The sequence below is a fragment of the Geotrypetes seraphini genome, chromosome 17, assembly GCF_902459505.1.
Source record: "Geotrypetes seraphini chromosome 17, aGeoSer1.1, whole genome shotgun sequence".
NCBI classification, from domain to species: Eukaryota; Metazoa; Chordata; class Amphibia; order Gymnophiona; family Dermophiidae; genus Geotrypetes; species Geotrypetes seraphini.
The window spans coordinates 33,235,970-33,250,574 of record NC_047100.1 but is presented as its reverse complement, the minus strand read 5'-3'; the positions used below and the strand labels follow the sequence as shown (position 1 = coordinate 33,250,574).

The 14,605-nt window shown below is 43.4% G+C and overlaps 1 protein-coding gene across 11 annotated transcripts in view; it reads left to right on the top strand.

Moving 5' to 3' along the window:
* The window catches only part of SLC6A11 (solute carrier family 6 member 11), a 287,446-nt gene that overhangs the window by 106,508 nt on the left and 166,333 nt on the right, over window positions 1-14,605 (top strand). For all 11 annotated transcript variants that reach the window (XM_033926541.1, XM_033926542.1, XM_033926538.1 and 8 more), the window contains one exon: window positions 2,152-2,286. In XM_033926541.1, coding sequence (XP_033782432.1) covers window positions 2,152-2,286 — 135 coding nt within the window. The remainder of the gene's footprint in view (window positions 1-2,151; window positions 2,287-14,605) is intronic.

The following is a 14,605-nucleotide window of genomic DNA, read 5'->3' as shown; positions in this document are numbered from 1 at the left end:
TAAGGGTGGATTCGACAAGTAAAGATTCGTGTGGAAGTTGAGGTTTGTCGAACCCAGGAATGGGAATTACCTTGTATAAAGAGTCTAATTTACGTGGGGCCCCTGGAACCGTTAAGGGAGTCTCCAAATTCTTGTAGAAAGTCTCCCTCAAGATGTCATGAAGAGGGAGCTTCAAAAATTCCTTTGGAGGTTGGTCAAAGTCAAGGGCATCCAAAAAAGCTTTAGACTTTTTGGACTCAGCCTCCAAAGGAATAGACAAAGAGTCACACATATCTTTCAAAAAAGTCGAGAAAGATGAAGTGTCATGCCTAGAGGACGGGTCAGGTACAGCAGAATCCTCCTCATCTGAGGAACATTCTCCCTCAGAGAGAAAGGGTTCCTTTGAATCTCCCCACAGATCAGGATCCCTGACATGGGAAGAAGGGTCCCGAGACTCTGGAGTAGATGGTTCTACATGTCGGGTCTTGCGCACCGACTTACCCGATCTCATCGATACCGAGCCAGGCGATGTAATCGGTGGCACCGGTGCCGAAGTCTGCACCGACTGATGTTGAGCTCTCGGCTCCGGTGCAAGGACTGGCATCGATACCGATGAGGTCGAGTGAAGCGGTACCGAAGGAGTGGATACCGACAGCACAGGTTGTTCCACTATCAGCACCGGCTCAGTGCGGACCGGCACCGGAAGGTTCGGTGCCAGGATAGCTGGAAGAAGTTGTTGTAATTGCTCCTTCAGCTGTGCCTGGAGAATGGCCGTAATACGGTCATCAAGGGATGGCACCGGTACCGCCTTTTTCTTCTGCGGTACCTGCGGTGCCACTCGACGCCCCAGAGATGAGGAGCCCAATGTCGAGGGACTCACCTCAATAGGGGCGGAGCGCTTCCGCTGGCACCTCACAGTCGGCAGGATTGGACTCACTGCACTCGAGACCGGAGGACGCTCCAGTGGGGAAGGCTTCTTAGCCGGCTTACCTGAATGCTGGGACGCCGGTGCGGTGTTGCGCGGCGTCGAAGAAGAGGGTGCCGACTGAACTGGTGCCGAAGTCGGAGTCGATGGAACGGGATCGGACATCTCGGCACCGAACAGTAATCGCTGTTGTATTTGGCGATTTTTTAATGTTCTTTTTTTAAGTGTGGCACAGCGGGTGCAGGTGGAGGCCTGATGCTCAGGACCCAAACACTGTAAGCACCAGTTGTGTGGGTCCGTGAGAGATATAGGCCGAGCACACCGCTGGCACTTTTTAAACCCTGGCTGAGGGGGCATGAACGTGAAGACGGCTTCAGCCAAATCGAAGGCCGAGGCCTTGATGGTGGCAGAAGGCCCCGCAGGGGAAAAGCCAAATTGACTAAAAAATAAAAGTTTTTTTTTTTTTTTTTTACAAAAATGAAAGAAAAAAGGAAACAGGCAAAAAGCCAAAAAGGTTTACGCGAGCAGGAAGGCAAGTCAAAAAATTTTCAACAGCCGTTGAAAAAACGCGTCTTCTTAGTTCCGCGGAAACTAAGAAACTGGGGACCGCGCGCCTCTGTCGGGCGGGAAGGCACTCGCGCGTGCGCGGTGCGGCATGCCAGAACTTTCCAAGTTCTTAGAGTGCAATCACTCTAAAATTGTCCGTACCGGGGCTCCGTCGGTGCCGTCACCCATCAGTCAAGAATATGCTGCCTGCTTGTCCTGGGATAAAATATTTGATTGTACTGCTGTCTCTGAACATTTTGCTTGTGTGCTTGTCTGCTACAGCTGAAAATAATTCTAACCTGCTATTAGCAGACACATACAAGGTTTCTTTCTATCCTTTCCCCAAATGTGAACTAGAATTAAACAATGGTTGTCAAGCATAAGACATTGTATATGTGTGTTAGGGACCCATTGTGTATGGCATATACAGTGTTTTCTTGGGAAATGGATATACCGTATTGTAGCAAGCAATAAGCAGCTGTGAAATTTAAACAGGCAACATATTTTTCATTGTTTTACGGTAATTAACCCCCCTCCCCCCCAAACCTAGCTAACTTAGGGCCTCTTTTATGAAGCTGTTTAGCGTGGGCTACTGAAGCTCATAGGGATTTAAAAGGCTTTGTGCGGCTTTGTAAAAGTGGGGGTTAATTTATAGAAACTGAGCTGATTATACTGATCTTTCTCGTCTTATTTCTTTTCAGGCGCTTTCCTTATTCCATACGTGGTCTTCTTTATATTCTGTGGAATACCAGTATTTTTCCTGGAGACTGCCCTTGGACAATTTACTAGTGAAGGAGGTATCACTTGTTGGAGAAAGGTTTGCCCACTTTTTGAAGGTAATCCTTTAAAAATGTTTATTATTTAGAAAAAGTCACTCAGGCCCTGATTCTGCAAAATGCATCTAAAGTTAGGCGTCGTTTAGGTGCCTAAGTTAGGTTTCCTTTGTAGAATCGCGCTCAGTGGCATTCAGCACTGTTTAGATACCTAACTTTTTAGGTGTCTTTTAGAGAATCAGTTTTAGGTGAGATTTAGACGTCCAAATAATGTCCTTAATGTTATAATATTTTATTATGATGTTATTAGAATGGCGATTTTATGCTGTTTTTCATTATAATTGTAATACTGTTTAATGCTTTTATTTATTTCTCTTCCATCAGACAGAGTGACTGGGATTCGAACCAGCAACATTAGGGTAGAAGGCTGCAGGTTGAACCAGTGTGCTACAGAATGAGCTAGCAAGTTGCATAGCAATTGTAAAACTGGGTCTTATAGGCATTGTAAGGAAGTCTACTTTTGAGCATAGTTTAGGCTTCAGATAGACCTGAGTTCTAAGGACGGAACTTAGGCACTCTTTGGATGTCCTTAATGCAATCTGCTAAATAGCTCTCTAGGTTTTTATTTTTGCTTTATTAAGCTCAAAATACATTTAATAATCCACCACATAAACAGGGAACATCAATACAAAAATATTGCATGCAAAACCTTCTATTTTGGGGGGCAAACAATCATGGTATTTGCAAGTACCAATTATCCCAGGACAAGCAGGCAGCATATTCTCACCTGTAGGTGACGTCATCCACGGAGTCCGGATGTGGACAGCCTCGCAAGCAGACTTGCTTGTAAAACTTTAAGAAAGTTTGCGACTGCCACACCGCACATGCGTAAGTGCCTTCCCGCCCGACGTAGGGCGCGCATCTCCTCAGCGTCTCCTCAGTTCTCAATTTTCCACAGAGCCAACAAGCCACTCATTTTGATGCTCTGCACTAGACTTAGTTCTACTTGTGCCTTCTCTCACCACGGCTTATGTATTTTCTTTACAGGGTCGCTGTGTTTATTTACGTGTTTCTTTTAAATAAATAAATAAATAAAATAATATTTCGTTTATTATTTTCTTCGTGTCACTGCGAGGCCTGTTCGCGGCTTCTGCCTGTGGGCTTCGATTTTGCCGCACTTGGGTTTCATTCCAGTCCCGGCCGGTTCCAGGGTTATGAAGTGTAGCCTGACCGCGTTTTGGAGTCGGGCACCCGCTGTGCTACACTTACCAATTGATGTCATTGAGTCCAGTAATGGATTGGCCTTTGCTAAAAAAAATAAGGCCTTGAATCCCATTTCTGTCCTGACCTCGACCTCGACTCCAGTATATTTTTCTCCAGGGTCAAAATCTTCAACCTCGACCTCGATGAAACCTTCCTTGATGGAGAAGTCTTCGTATTTGGGGAGCTCAGCTAACTCTTCCCCTGGGGCTCCATTATCATTGGTGTTTTTATCAGCTACGATTGCTCAGCCAACCCTTACAGACATGCCACCTCTAGAACCAGTGGGTCCGGTGGGTCTGAGGATCTCCAGGACACGTGTCTTGAAATCAAGGCAACATTTTTCCTCAAGGTCGTCTTCCTCAGAGTCTATAGCCACACCAATTGTACCAGCACCAGTGGTCTTGGTGCCGGCTTTGCAGAATATGTTGGAAGTTATTCTGCATCAGGAATTTGGTAACATGGTTGACAAATTAACTCCTGTCTTGACCCTGCTTCCTGCAGGCCAGCCTGAGCACTCAGCTGTAATACAAGGAGTCGAGTCCTTGAGAGTGTCTCGAGAGGAGTCTGAACACACTATACAATGAGTCGAGTCCTTGGCAGTGCCTTGAGCTCAACCTAGTCACTCAGTACAAGGAATCGAGTCCTTAGTAGTGCCTCGAGAAAAGCTAATACACTCTAAACAAGGAGTTGAATCCTTGATAGTGCCTCCAGAAATGACAATCCACTCTATACAAGGAGTCGAGTCCTTCAGAGTGCTTCGACATCAATCTACACACTCTATGCAAGGAGTTGAGTCTTTGCGAGTGTCTCGACTTTGATCTCCAACTTCCAGCCCTCTACGCATAAGGCATTGCCTTCTTCGAGGTACAGGGTAATGACTCCTCGACATTCCTCATTGAGACTGCATTTGAGATCACTACCTTGTTCTCCGATCCATCTGTCGAGGTCTTCATCGAGACCCAGATCCTCTTCTCGAGGCAAACCTTGTTTCTCAAGGCATAGATAATCTTCCTTCTTGAGGAAATCTGTGGCAGAACCAGTTTCGACAGTTGAGTCCTTCTCCTGTCTTTTTTCATCACCAGCTGGTTTTTTTTTTGCCTATGGATTCAGATCTCAGGTATCAATATTCCATAGCAGCTTCACTCTCTTTCTCTGCCATAAGACATACTTCAAGAGGTTCCCGGTCGCTTTTGACTCAACGGGATCTCCCCTCTTTTGTTTTGATGTCCTTTATTTTGTAGTCTGATTCAGCATACTCTAAGGAGTATTTGGAAGAACTGGGTATACCTCATCCTCCTAGGAATTCATTAAAATTACCCATGAATGCCACTCTCACTCAAATTTTCAAAAGAAATCTTGCTATACCATATTCCGTTCCTGCTGTGCCAGTGAAACAGGAATCTCGATATCAAATGGTTCACTGTACGGGATTTGAAAAGTCTCAACTCTTCTTGTTGGGTCTTCCTTGAAAACAATCAATCAGGCCAAGGTCTGTGCCACAGTCCCACCTGGCCGACAGGGAAGGGCCATGGATAAATTTGGCCAACACCTATATCAAAATTCTGTGATGACAAATAGAATTTTAAACTACAACTTTGTCTTTACATCATATCTCAAATATTGGGTCAATGCTATGCCTACTTTTTTCAAGTACCTTCCAGAGCATCGCCTGACAGAGTTCCAGCATATGCATTCCACTCTGGAACAACTTCGCATACATATGGTCCAGGCTGCATATGTTGCTTTTGAGCTGTCCTCCAGGGCCACTGCTTTCTCGGTTGTGATGCGCCGTCTTGCCTGGCTCCGCACCATAGATATGGACCCAAATCTACAAGATCAACTAATCAACATCCCATGCCAAGGCAATGAGTTGTTTGATGACTCTATTGAGGCAATTACAAAGAGCTTTTCTGAAAATGAGAAGTCATTTCCCTCCATCATTAGATCAAACCTGAACCCTTTCACAGATAAGGGTTCTACACCTTCTCCATCTACCCCAAGTCACTTCCCTCAGAAGGTAGCTCCTGATTCAAGGCTACCTCTTAAGAAACAGCAGCCTTAACAGCACCAATGGCAGCAGCATAAACTTCAGACTCCTGCTGCACCTAAGCTTTCTCAGTCTTTTTAATGAACTCACACAGAGAGCATAACGTTACTCAGTCTACCTCTCTTATCTCTTTTTTTCCATAAGGGGTCGTTTCCATCATTTCTACAAGGATGGGATCTCTCTCTCTCTCATCTGGGAAGGCCTCTCTCTGCACTTCCTTCCAATTACAAAATAATATCCTTTCAATCTTTCCAGACCACCCTTCTTCTTCATGAAGCTAAAGCTCCGCTTTGTCTCCATATCTTCGAGGAGGTCCCTCTAGAGCAACAGAACATGGAGGTTTACTCCTGTTACTTCCTTGTCTGAAGAAGATGGGGGATCTGCGCCCTATCCTGGACAAATTCTTTGTCAGAGAACCTATAACATCATTGTATCCTCTTCTGGATCAAACCGCTTGGTTATGCTCCCTGGATCTCAGAGGCTTACACATTTCTGTTTGTCCAGCCTCTTACAAACTCCTCAGATTTCAGGTGGGAAATCGTTATTTTCAGTATGGAGTGCTGTTTTTTCACTTTCACTTCACTTTCAGCAAGACACATGATGCTTTTCCTAGATCACATAGCCTCTACAGTTCACGTAACTCCTTTGCCAGACTTCATCTCAGAATTCCTCAGTGGACCCTGGCATCTCAGTGGGTGCATGCTTTTGACCCACTCTCTCCACACATTACAGTGACCCCTTTATTGAGACAGTCTCTCCACTGTTGGATGCTCTTTTCCAATCTCTCCAGAGGTTTCCTGTTTGAAATGCCCCCTCATCAGCAGATCCTCATGACAGATTCCTCGACCTATGCTTGGGGGGCTCATCTTGATGGTCTCCGTACTCAATGCCACTGGTCCACCACAGATCATCAGTGTTACATAAATCTGTTGGAACTCAGAGTGACCTTCAATGCTCTCAAAGCTTTTCAGCATCTTCTCCATGTTCAAGTAGTCCTCTTTCGGACAGACAATCAAGTTGCCATGTACTACATCAACAAGCACAGGATCTCTCCCTCTCTGTCAGGAAGCTCAAAAGGTGTGGAAATTTGCAATCCTTCACAACACCTTTCTAAAAGCGGTCTATATTCAAGGAGAAAAAAACTGTCTGGCAGACAAATTGAGTTGTCTTCTACAACCTTACGAATGGACACTCAATTCCTTGCCTCTCCATCACATTTTTTTCTCATTGGGGGACCCTCAGATAGATCTCTTTGCATTTCCCCACTACAACAACAAACTGCCTCAGCTCTGCTCCAGGATATACTCTCCTTATTGCCTTGAGGCAGATGCTTTCATCTGGAATGGACAAATCAGTTTCTGTATGCTCCTCAGTGGCCTAGACAACGTGGTTCTCCCTTCTCCTTCAACTTAGCAGCAGGGAGCCACTGCTTCTACCAGTTTTCCCAAGTTATAGCACGCAGGGGAAATCAACATGGAACTACAATCAAGCAACAATGAATTGGCCAATTGGTGCTCATTTCCTCATTAAGTTGTGCACAGATTTCTGATCCACATATGAATTCCAGCACCCAATTTTGGTCGACCTACACAGAATCCAGGAATTATTCCCCTTCTGAAATAGGGACTAAGACTTAGATATACTAACAATAGCGACTCAATCGGTGTTGGCCGATTTGCCAACAACAATTGATTCACTATTAAGTTTGCGTGCAAATCATTTGCATGCAAACTCCCCAACTCAATCGCTCAGTGAGCAATTGAGTCTGGGCAGAGCCCTGACAGTAGTGACAGGAGAAGCAGTCACTGCTGTCAGGGCTCCCTTCCTCCCCCTATCGCTTTAAAAAAATGGCAGGAGGGATACCGACTCCTTCCTGCCATCGGTGCTTCCTCCACCATTTTAAAAAAATGGCAGGAGGGATGCAAACTCCCTCCTGCCATTGGCGCAGTCCGCAGTTTAAAAAAATGGCAGGAGGGATACCCACTCCCTCCTGCCACCGGACGCCCCGGCCTCCCCCTCCCCATATCTGTAAAGATAGGAGCAGGAGGGGTGCTCAGTCCCTCCTCCTCCTACGAACAACTGCAGGCCTTAGGCCCTGCCCCGGTGCATCATGGCTTAGGTGCCCCGGGCTTCTTTCTTGGGAGGGGCCTGAGTCAACTGAGCCAATGAGAGACTTATTTAGGGCTGAGTCTAAGGAAGTCCCTGATTGGCCAAAACAATGGCCAATCAGAGACTTCCTTAGACTCACCACAGGATGCGCAAGTGTATCAAATGTTAAGCTCTTGTAAGCTGCATTAGGTGTGCATTAGTGTCTAACACAGCTTAGCAAAAGAGACTCTTAAATGAATAACATATCTGTTTAAGTTTAGGACCACATATTCAAAAGTCCTTTTTAAATGGATAGGTCACTGAACATTTGGCATGAAGAGAATAACATACCTCACTTTTATTAGTGTCTTCTGGAGCCTTCCAAGTGACTTGGATTGGCCTCCTCTGGAAACAGGATGCTGAATTCAATGGACCATTGATGTGTCTCAGCATGGCACATCTTAATGTCCCCTTTACAATGGAGAGGAGGAATTTCGATGTCCAGATCAGAATATGCACAGTTCACTCTGGCTCTGCAAATGCAAAAAAGGTTTTGTAAAATCCCACAAAGATGTGTAGAACTACATGTGCTTTTGCCAGCATGTCCAGAGGGAGCATTAATTAAAAACCAAAACCCCAAGAAACTGCTCTCCAGCACAATTAGGAGAAAGCTGGATACTCTGCTTCTCCATAAACATGCATCCCTGATCTCCTCCACACCAGTCCAGACTTCCCTTGGAGCTCTACTCCCAAAGCATGATAAACCTTTGCCCCACACCCAAATCACTCATGACTCCCCTGATTCCTCCCTAGCCATGACCTCTCACCTCAAACCCATATCCAAATCAGTCCAACCAGAAAATAAAGAGTCCAAGTAGGTGCTGGGGGGAGGGATCAAGGGGAATTAGAGTGGGAGAAATTCCATTATTTCTTCATTAGTATCTTATATTCCATCATGACCTGTCTGGTCCTCACAAAGAGATTTATCTGCTCTACCCCTTCTCCATTTCCATCTTTCCTTTTCTATTCCCTTCCACACTCGATTAATATTTGCTCCTTTCCCTTTCTTTTTATTTTAATATGTATCCTTACAATCTATGTTCCCCATATTAAGTTGTTATTGTATATGACTTTTATGGAAATTGCTTAGGTTATATAAGCGCCGACTGTACTGAAAACTAGTGCACAGAGAGTGGAAAGGATTTATAAAGAATATGCTCAGAAAAGTGAAACTCTGAAGAGAGAGTGACAACCCTCTCTTGGGGTAAGAGTTTACCGTCCAGTCATTGCATAATTGATTCAAAAAATCACTCTCTGAGAACTAGTAAAGGTAATAAAAGCTAATTTTAAATCTTGTAATTTCTAAACACAGTCCAGGTTCAAAAAATTTTTGAGATATAAAATATAATAAATCTCATTGGATTTTTGATGATGTACTTATCTTATAAAGATAAACTTGTTATAGGGGTCTCGGGTCTCAACGTGGCCCCGTTTCGTGGTCTGCTTCAGGAGACCCAAAATCAATCTTTAAACATTATACGTTGTGATGCATGAGATGATCATTTGCAGAAGGAATTCAAAATTTATATCCATGAGAAAATCGTTTGCAGAATTGTTTCTGATGCTCCAAACAACCAAACAACAAAAATTTTTTGAACCTGGACTGTGTTTAGAAATTACAAGATTTAAAATTAGCTTTTATTACCTTTACTAGTTCTCAGAGAGTGATTTTTTGAATCAATTATGCAATGACTGGACGGTAAACTCTTACCCCAAGAGAGGGTTGTCGCTCTCTCTTCAGAGTTTCACTTTTCTGAGCATATTCTTTATAAATCCTTTCCACTCTCTGTGCACTAGTTTTCAGTACAGTCAGTTCTTATTTTGGCTATTATACACACTTTGGCTGACTTTTTGCATAATCTTTCCCTGTGTATACTGTGAACATAGGTTATATAAGCGGCATATATAATAAAATAAACTCTGAAAATAAATCTAACAGTACACATTATGAACCTTCCTCCATTTCCCTATTATTTGCTCCCTTGCTGGTAATATTCAGGGGTTATTACACTATTGCTTAGGAAGCAGGAAGATGCTAATAATATAACCCTATATAACACCCTGGGATGTGATAAAAAGTATGTAGCTAATCTTGAACCTTAAATGCTTTATGTCTATCTAGATAGATTGTGAGCCCACCGGAACAGACAGGAAAAAATGCTTGAGTACCTGAATAAACTCATGTAAACCGTTTTGAGCTCTCCTGGGAGAACGGTATAGAAAATTGAATAAATAAATAGCAATCCCCGATCCCTATCATGAATGGGGTTCAGCGGATTACCCGCACCTGTCGGCGAAGGGTAGATGCACGCTGATCTGTTCAGAACATGATATAACAAATTCTCTCTCTCATCTGATTTATGATTTCATTTTCATAGGTAAAGCTCTGTATCTGTCTCTCTCAATTGCATCCTTTATGAAAGGGTTCAAAAAAATATAACAGTTCATAAATTACAGGGTAATAATTAAGTCTGGAAAACCAAGTTATAATAGAGACAAAGAAGCAACTTAAAATGAGCTTAAAAAATATAGTCCCATGTATGCAAGTACCTAGTCTTGATACACTGAGGGAGGTGGTGGAGAGGAAAACAGTGATGGAATTAAAAAAAAATTGTGGGATGAACACAGAAGATCTCTATACAGAAAACTAAATGAATGGTATAAAAAACTAAGGCCAGTGCAGACTTGCATGATCTGTGTCCCATATATATGGAAATTTGGTGTAGGATGGGCTGGGGAGGGCTTTGACGGGAATTCTTGTTACATGAGGATGGTGCTGGGCAGACTTTAAGGTCTGTATCCCATAAAGGACATGATGGTTTGAATAGGTTGGAGTGAGCTCTGATGGCAACTCCAGTAGTTGACACCTAAGAACAGTATTGAAATTCAGACATGATGGCAGATAAAGGCCAAATGGCCCATCTAGTCTGCCCATTTGCAGCATCCACTGTCTCCTCTTTTCCGTAAGAGATTGCAAGTTCCTGTCCCACACTTTCTTGAATTTAGACACAGTTTTTGTCTCCTCTACAGGAGCCTATTCCACGTATCTATTCCACGTATCTTTCAGTAGAAAAGTATTTCCTTAGATTACTCCTGAACCTATCACCTCTTAACCTCATTCTATGCCCTCTCATTCTGGAGTTTCTTTTATGCCACATAAGTACAGTAAAACCTTGGTTTACGAGCATAATTCGTTCCAGAAGCATGCTTATAATCCAAAGCACTCGTATATCAAAGCGAATTTCCCCATAGGAAATAATGCAAAAAGACGATTCATTGCACAACCCAAAAACTTTAATACAAAATACTATACGTACTTGTATTGCAAGACCTCGCCTGTTTAGTCACTTCACTCCTGCAGCGTCAGAGAGAGAAGACCCATTGGCTCAGTTGTGATGATGTGACTTGTGTATACTGTATGTACTCGTATTGCAAGACTTTGCTCGTTTAGAACAGTCACGACACTCTTGCAGCGTCAGAGAGAGACGAACCATCGGCTCAGTTATGGTGATGACACGTGTATACTGTATGTACTCGTATTGCAAGACTTTGTTTTATAAGTCACTACACTTGCAGGGTCAGAGATAGAACCATTGGCTCAGTTGTGATGACGTGACGCGTGTATACTGTATGTACTCATATTGCAAGACTTTGCTCGTTTAGAACAGTCACTACATTCTTGCAGCATCAGAGAGAGAAGAACCATCGGCTCAGTTGTTGTGTGTATACTTTATGTACTTGTATTGCAAGACATTGGTTGTATATCAAGTTAAAATTTAATAAAATGTTTTGCTTGTCTTGCAAAACACTTGCAAACCAAGTTACTTGCAATCCAAGATTTTACTGTATTTAAATATCTCCCTTCTCCTACCTTTCCTCCAAAGCATACATATTGAGATCTTTAAGTCTGTCCCTTTATGCCTTATGAAGCAGACCTTCAACCATTTTAGTTGCTTTCCTCTGGACCGACTCCGCAGTTTCAAAAAGATATAAGCAGGATAGTCTCCAAATTGTACACAATATTCTAAATGAGGTCTTACCAATGTCTTATACAGAGGCATCAATACCTCCTTTTTCCTACTGGCCATTCCTCTCCCTAGGCACCCAAGCATCCTTCTAGCTTTTGCCATTTCCTTTGGCCACTTTAAGATCATCACATATTATCACAGCCACGTCCTGCTCTTCTTTCATGCACAAAAGTTCCTCACCCCCTAAACTGTACTATTTCTTGGGGTTTATGTAGCTCAAATGCATGACCTTGCATTTCTTAACATTAAATCTTACCTGCTAAATTGCAGACTATTCCTCAAGCTTCACTAGGTCCTTCCTCGTGTTATCCACACCATCAGGGGTGTCTACTCTGTTGCAGATTTTGGTATCATCTGCTAAGAGGCAAATCTTACCAGACATCCCTTCAGCAATATCACATAATAAAAAGAACAGGCCCAAGAACTGAACCTTGAGGCACACCGTACTGGTAACATTTCTTTCCTTAGAGTGATCTCCATTGACCACTCCCCTATAAGGTGTTACCCAAAAGTTTGGGGAATGTGAACAGCGCACACAAACTGGATATAGTACGCCCTATTCGCCTGACTTTGCCCCCTGTGAATTTTTCCTATTCCCCAAAATGAAATTATGACTCAAAAGGCACCGTTTTAACACGATTGAAAAGATCCAGGATGAATTGCAGGAGGTCCTCAAGATACTTACCCAAGATGACTTCCATAGATGCATGGACTCATGGGAAAAACGCTGTGATTGCTGTATACATTCTCAAGGGGATTACTTCGAAGGAGACGGTGAGGAAAGTAAGAGTTTCGGTATGCAATTTTTTTTTTTACAATTGAATTCCCTGAACTTTTGGGTAGCACCTTGTATGTTGCTTTCCACGCAACTAATTTCTGACCTGGTTCATCACCCATTCCGAGGACACTCAGTTTATTTTTTAGATACCTGTGTAGAACACTGTCAAAGGCTTTGCTAAATTCTAACTACACCACATCTAGTGCAGTATCCAATTCTCTGGTCGCCCAGTCAAAGAAATTGATCAGATTTGTCTGATAAGACCTTCCTCTAGTGAATCCATGTTGCCTCAGGTCCTGTAATTCACTGCATTCCATAAACTTCACTATTCTCTGTTTTCATAAATAATATAGAATCATGCTTAACACTGTCTAAGTGGCATCACTAGGCATTACTAGGCGTTAGGCATCACTAGGCGTCTCAACTTTAGGTGTACTGAATTTATGCCAGGAATTTCTTGACCTAAATGCCTGTGCCTAAGTTTGGCATACAGTGGCACCTAAGTCAAAACCAAGCGCATTACTCAAATGGCCATGATCTACCCTAACCGTGCCCACTTTAAATTATGTGCTTTGGACTAAGTACACATTTTGACAGGAATCTGGCTACTCCTACCAGAAACAGATTGAAAGTCCCTGTAAGCCCCATTAAAAACCCTGTTACCAGATATAGGAAACATCCTGAACAGTGTAGAAATCCTGTGCACAACTTAAAAAAGGAGCCTGTCCCTTTAAGAGTGTCCAGAGCTCAGGCTGACATTGAGAATGCAGGGCCCTTTAAGAGTTTGTCTATCCCTGCTAGGAGGGGGTGTGGCTGGATGCCGAGGTTCCCATTTACTGAGCTTTCCTCGTCAGAGAAAGGAGCAAAATAGCTGGAACAAGCAGCTGAACGTAAGCTGGGAAGGAAGCCAGTCCTTCCAGCTGAACCAGGGCCAGCACAAGGCAGTTTCTCTGAGGACTGGAAGATGGAGGAACTGGAAGACAGCCATGCCAAACCAATCTCAGAAGCCCAGCCTGAGGACTATGATATGGAGTGCCAAGAGGACTATGTTTTGCCTGATTGGGGAGAACAGCAGATGGACTGTGAGTAGGCTGTTAAGCCAAGCAGTTTTTCATCACTGGAGTTTTGCATTCTGACCTTTTGTTTTAAAGCCTGCCAGAGTATTATGCTGAGGACATTGCGGGGTTCTAGCCACCCCAGGAACTGTAGAAATCAGAAGCTGAGTTTTGTGTTTTATTTTTGGAGCAGCTTGTGCGCTGCCCTGAGTTGTGCTTGGGGGTGAAGAAGTAAAACCTGAGCCAGTCTTTTGGGAGGGCGGCAACACCTGTGGTGTCCAGGCCTATCTCTTTCCAGCCTGTTGGGGATTCGGCTCTACCCAACAAGGCCACAGCCAGAGCCAGGGAGAGTTTTTTCAAAGGAGAAGTGTTTGACTATTGCACTGTTGTGATAGGCCCAAGAGTGAGGCCAGAAGGAAAAGTTTTGGACGTTTGTGGACTGGACTGAGTCTAAAGCACGGCTTGTGCTAAGTTGGAACTTGTTTGTTTCCTAATAAGAATGAATTGAATTCATAGAAGCTTTTTTCTTTCTTGCTCATGCCATTTCTGCAATTGTGTTTGGAGTTTGTTTACCATTCAAATGTTTTGCCTTATTCAACCAGGGAATCTCAGTGTGCAATCTTTGGGAGGCACTGAAAGCTGTGTTCCACTACCTTTATTCAAACTCTGGGACTGGGATTCAGAGGGGCAACTAGGCCTAGCCAGGATCTTGTCCCACAACATCAGAAAATACCATTAAATTATAACTTTCAATTACCTCCAATTAATGCAAATTATGAGGTATGTTAATTGTCAATTATAGGCACTAGTTATAACCTACATTATATATTTTTAGTATTTATATACCATGTATAACCTAAGTGGTGTACATTGAGGTACTCGATCATTTTTCCCTATCTGCCCTGGTGGGCTCACATTCTCTCTAATGTACCTGGGGTCACAAGGAGCAGCATGGGATTTGAACTCACAACCTCAGGGTGCTAAGGCTGTAGCTCTAACCACTGTGCCAATGTAGGTGCCTAAAATTAGATGGACTTTATAGAATTTGGGGGTAAGTGCTGGA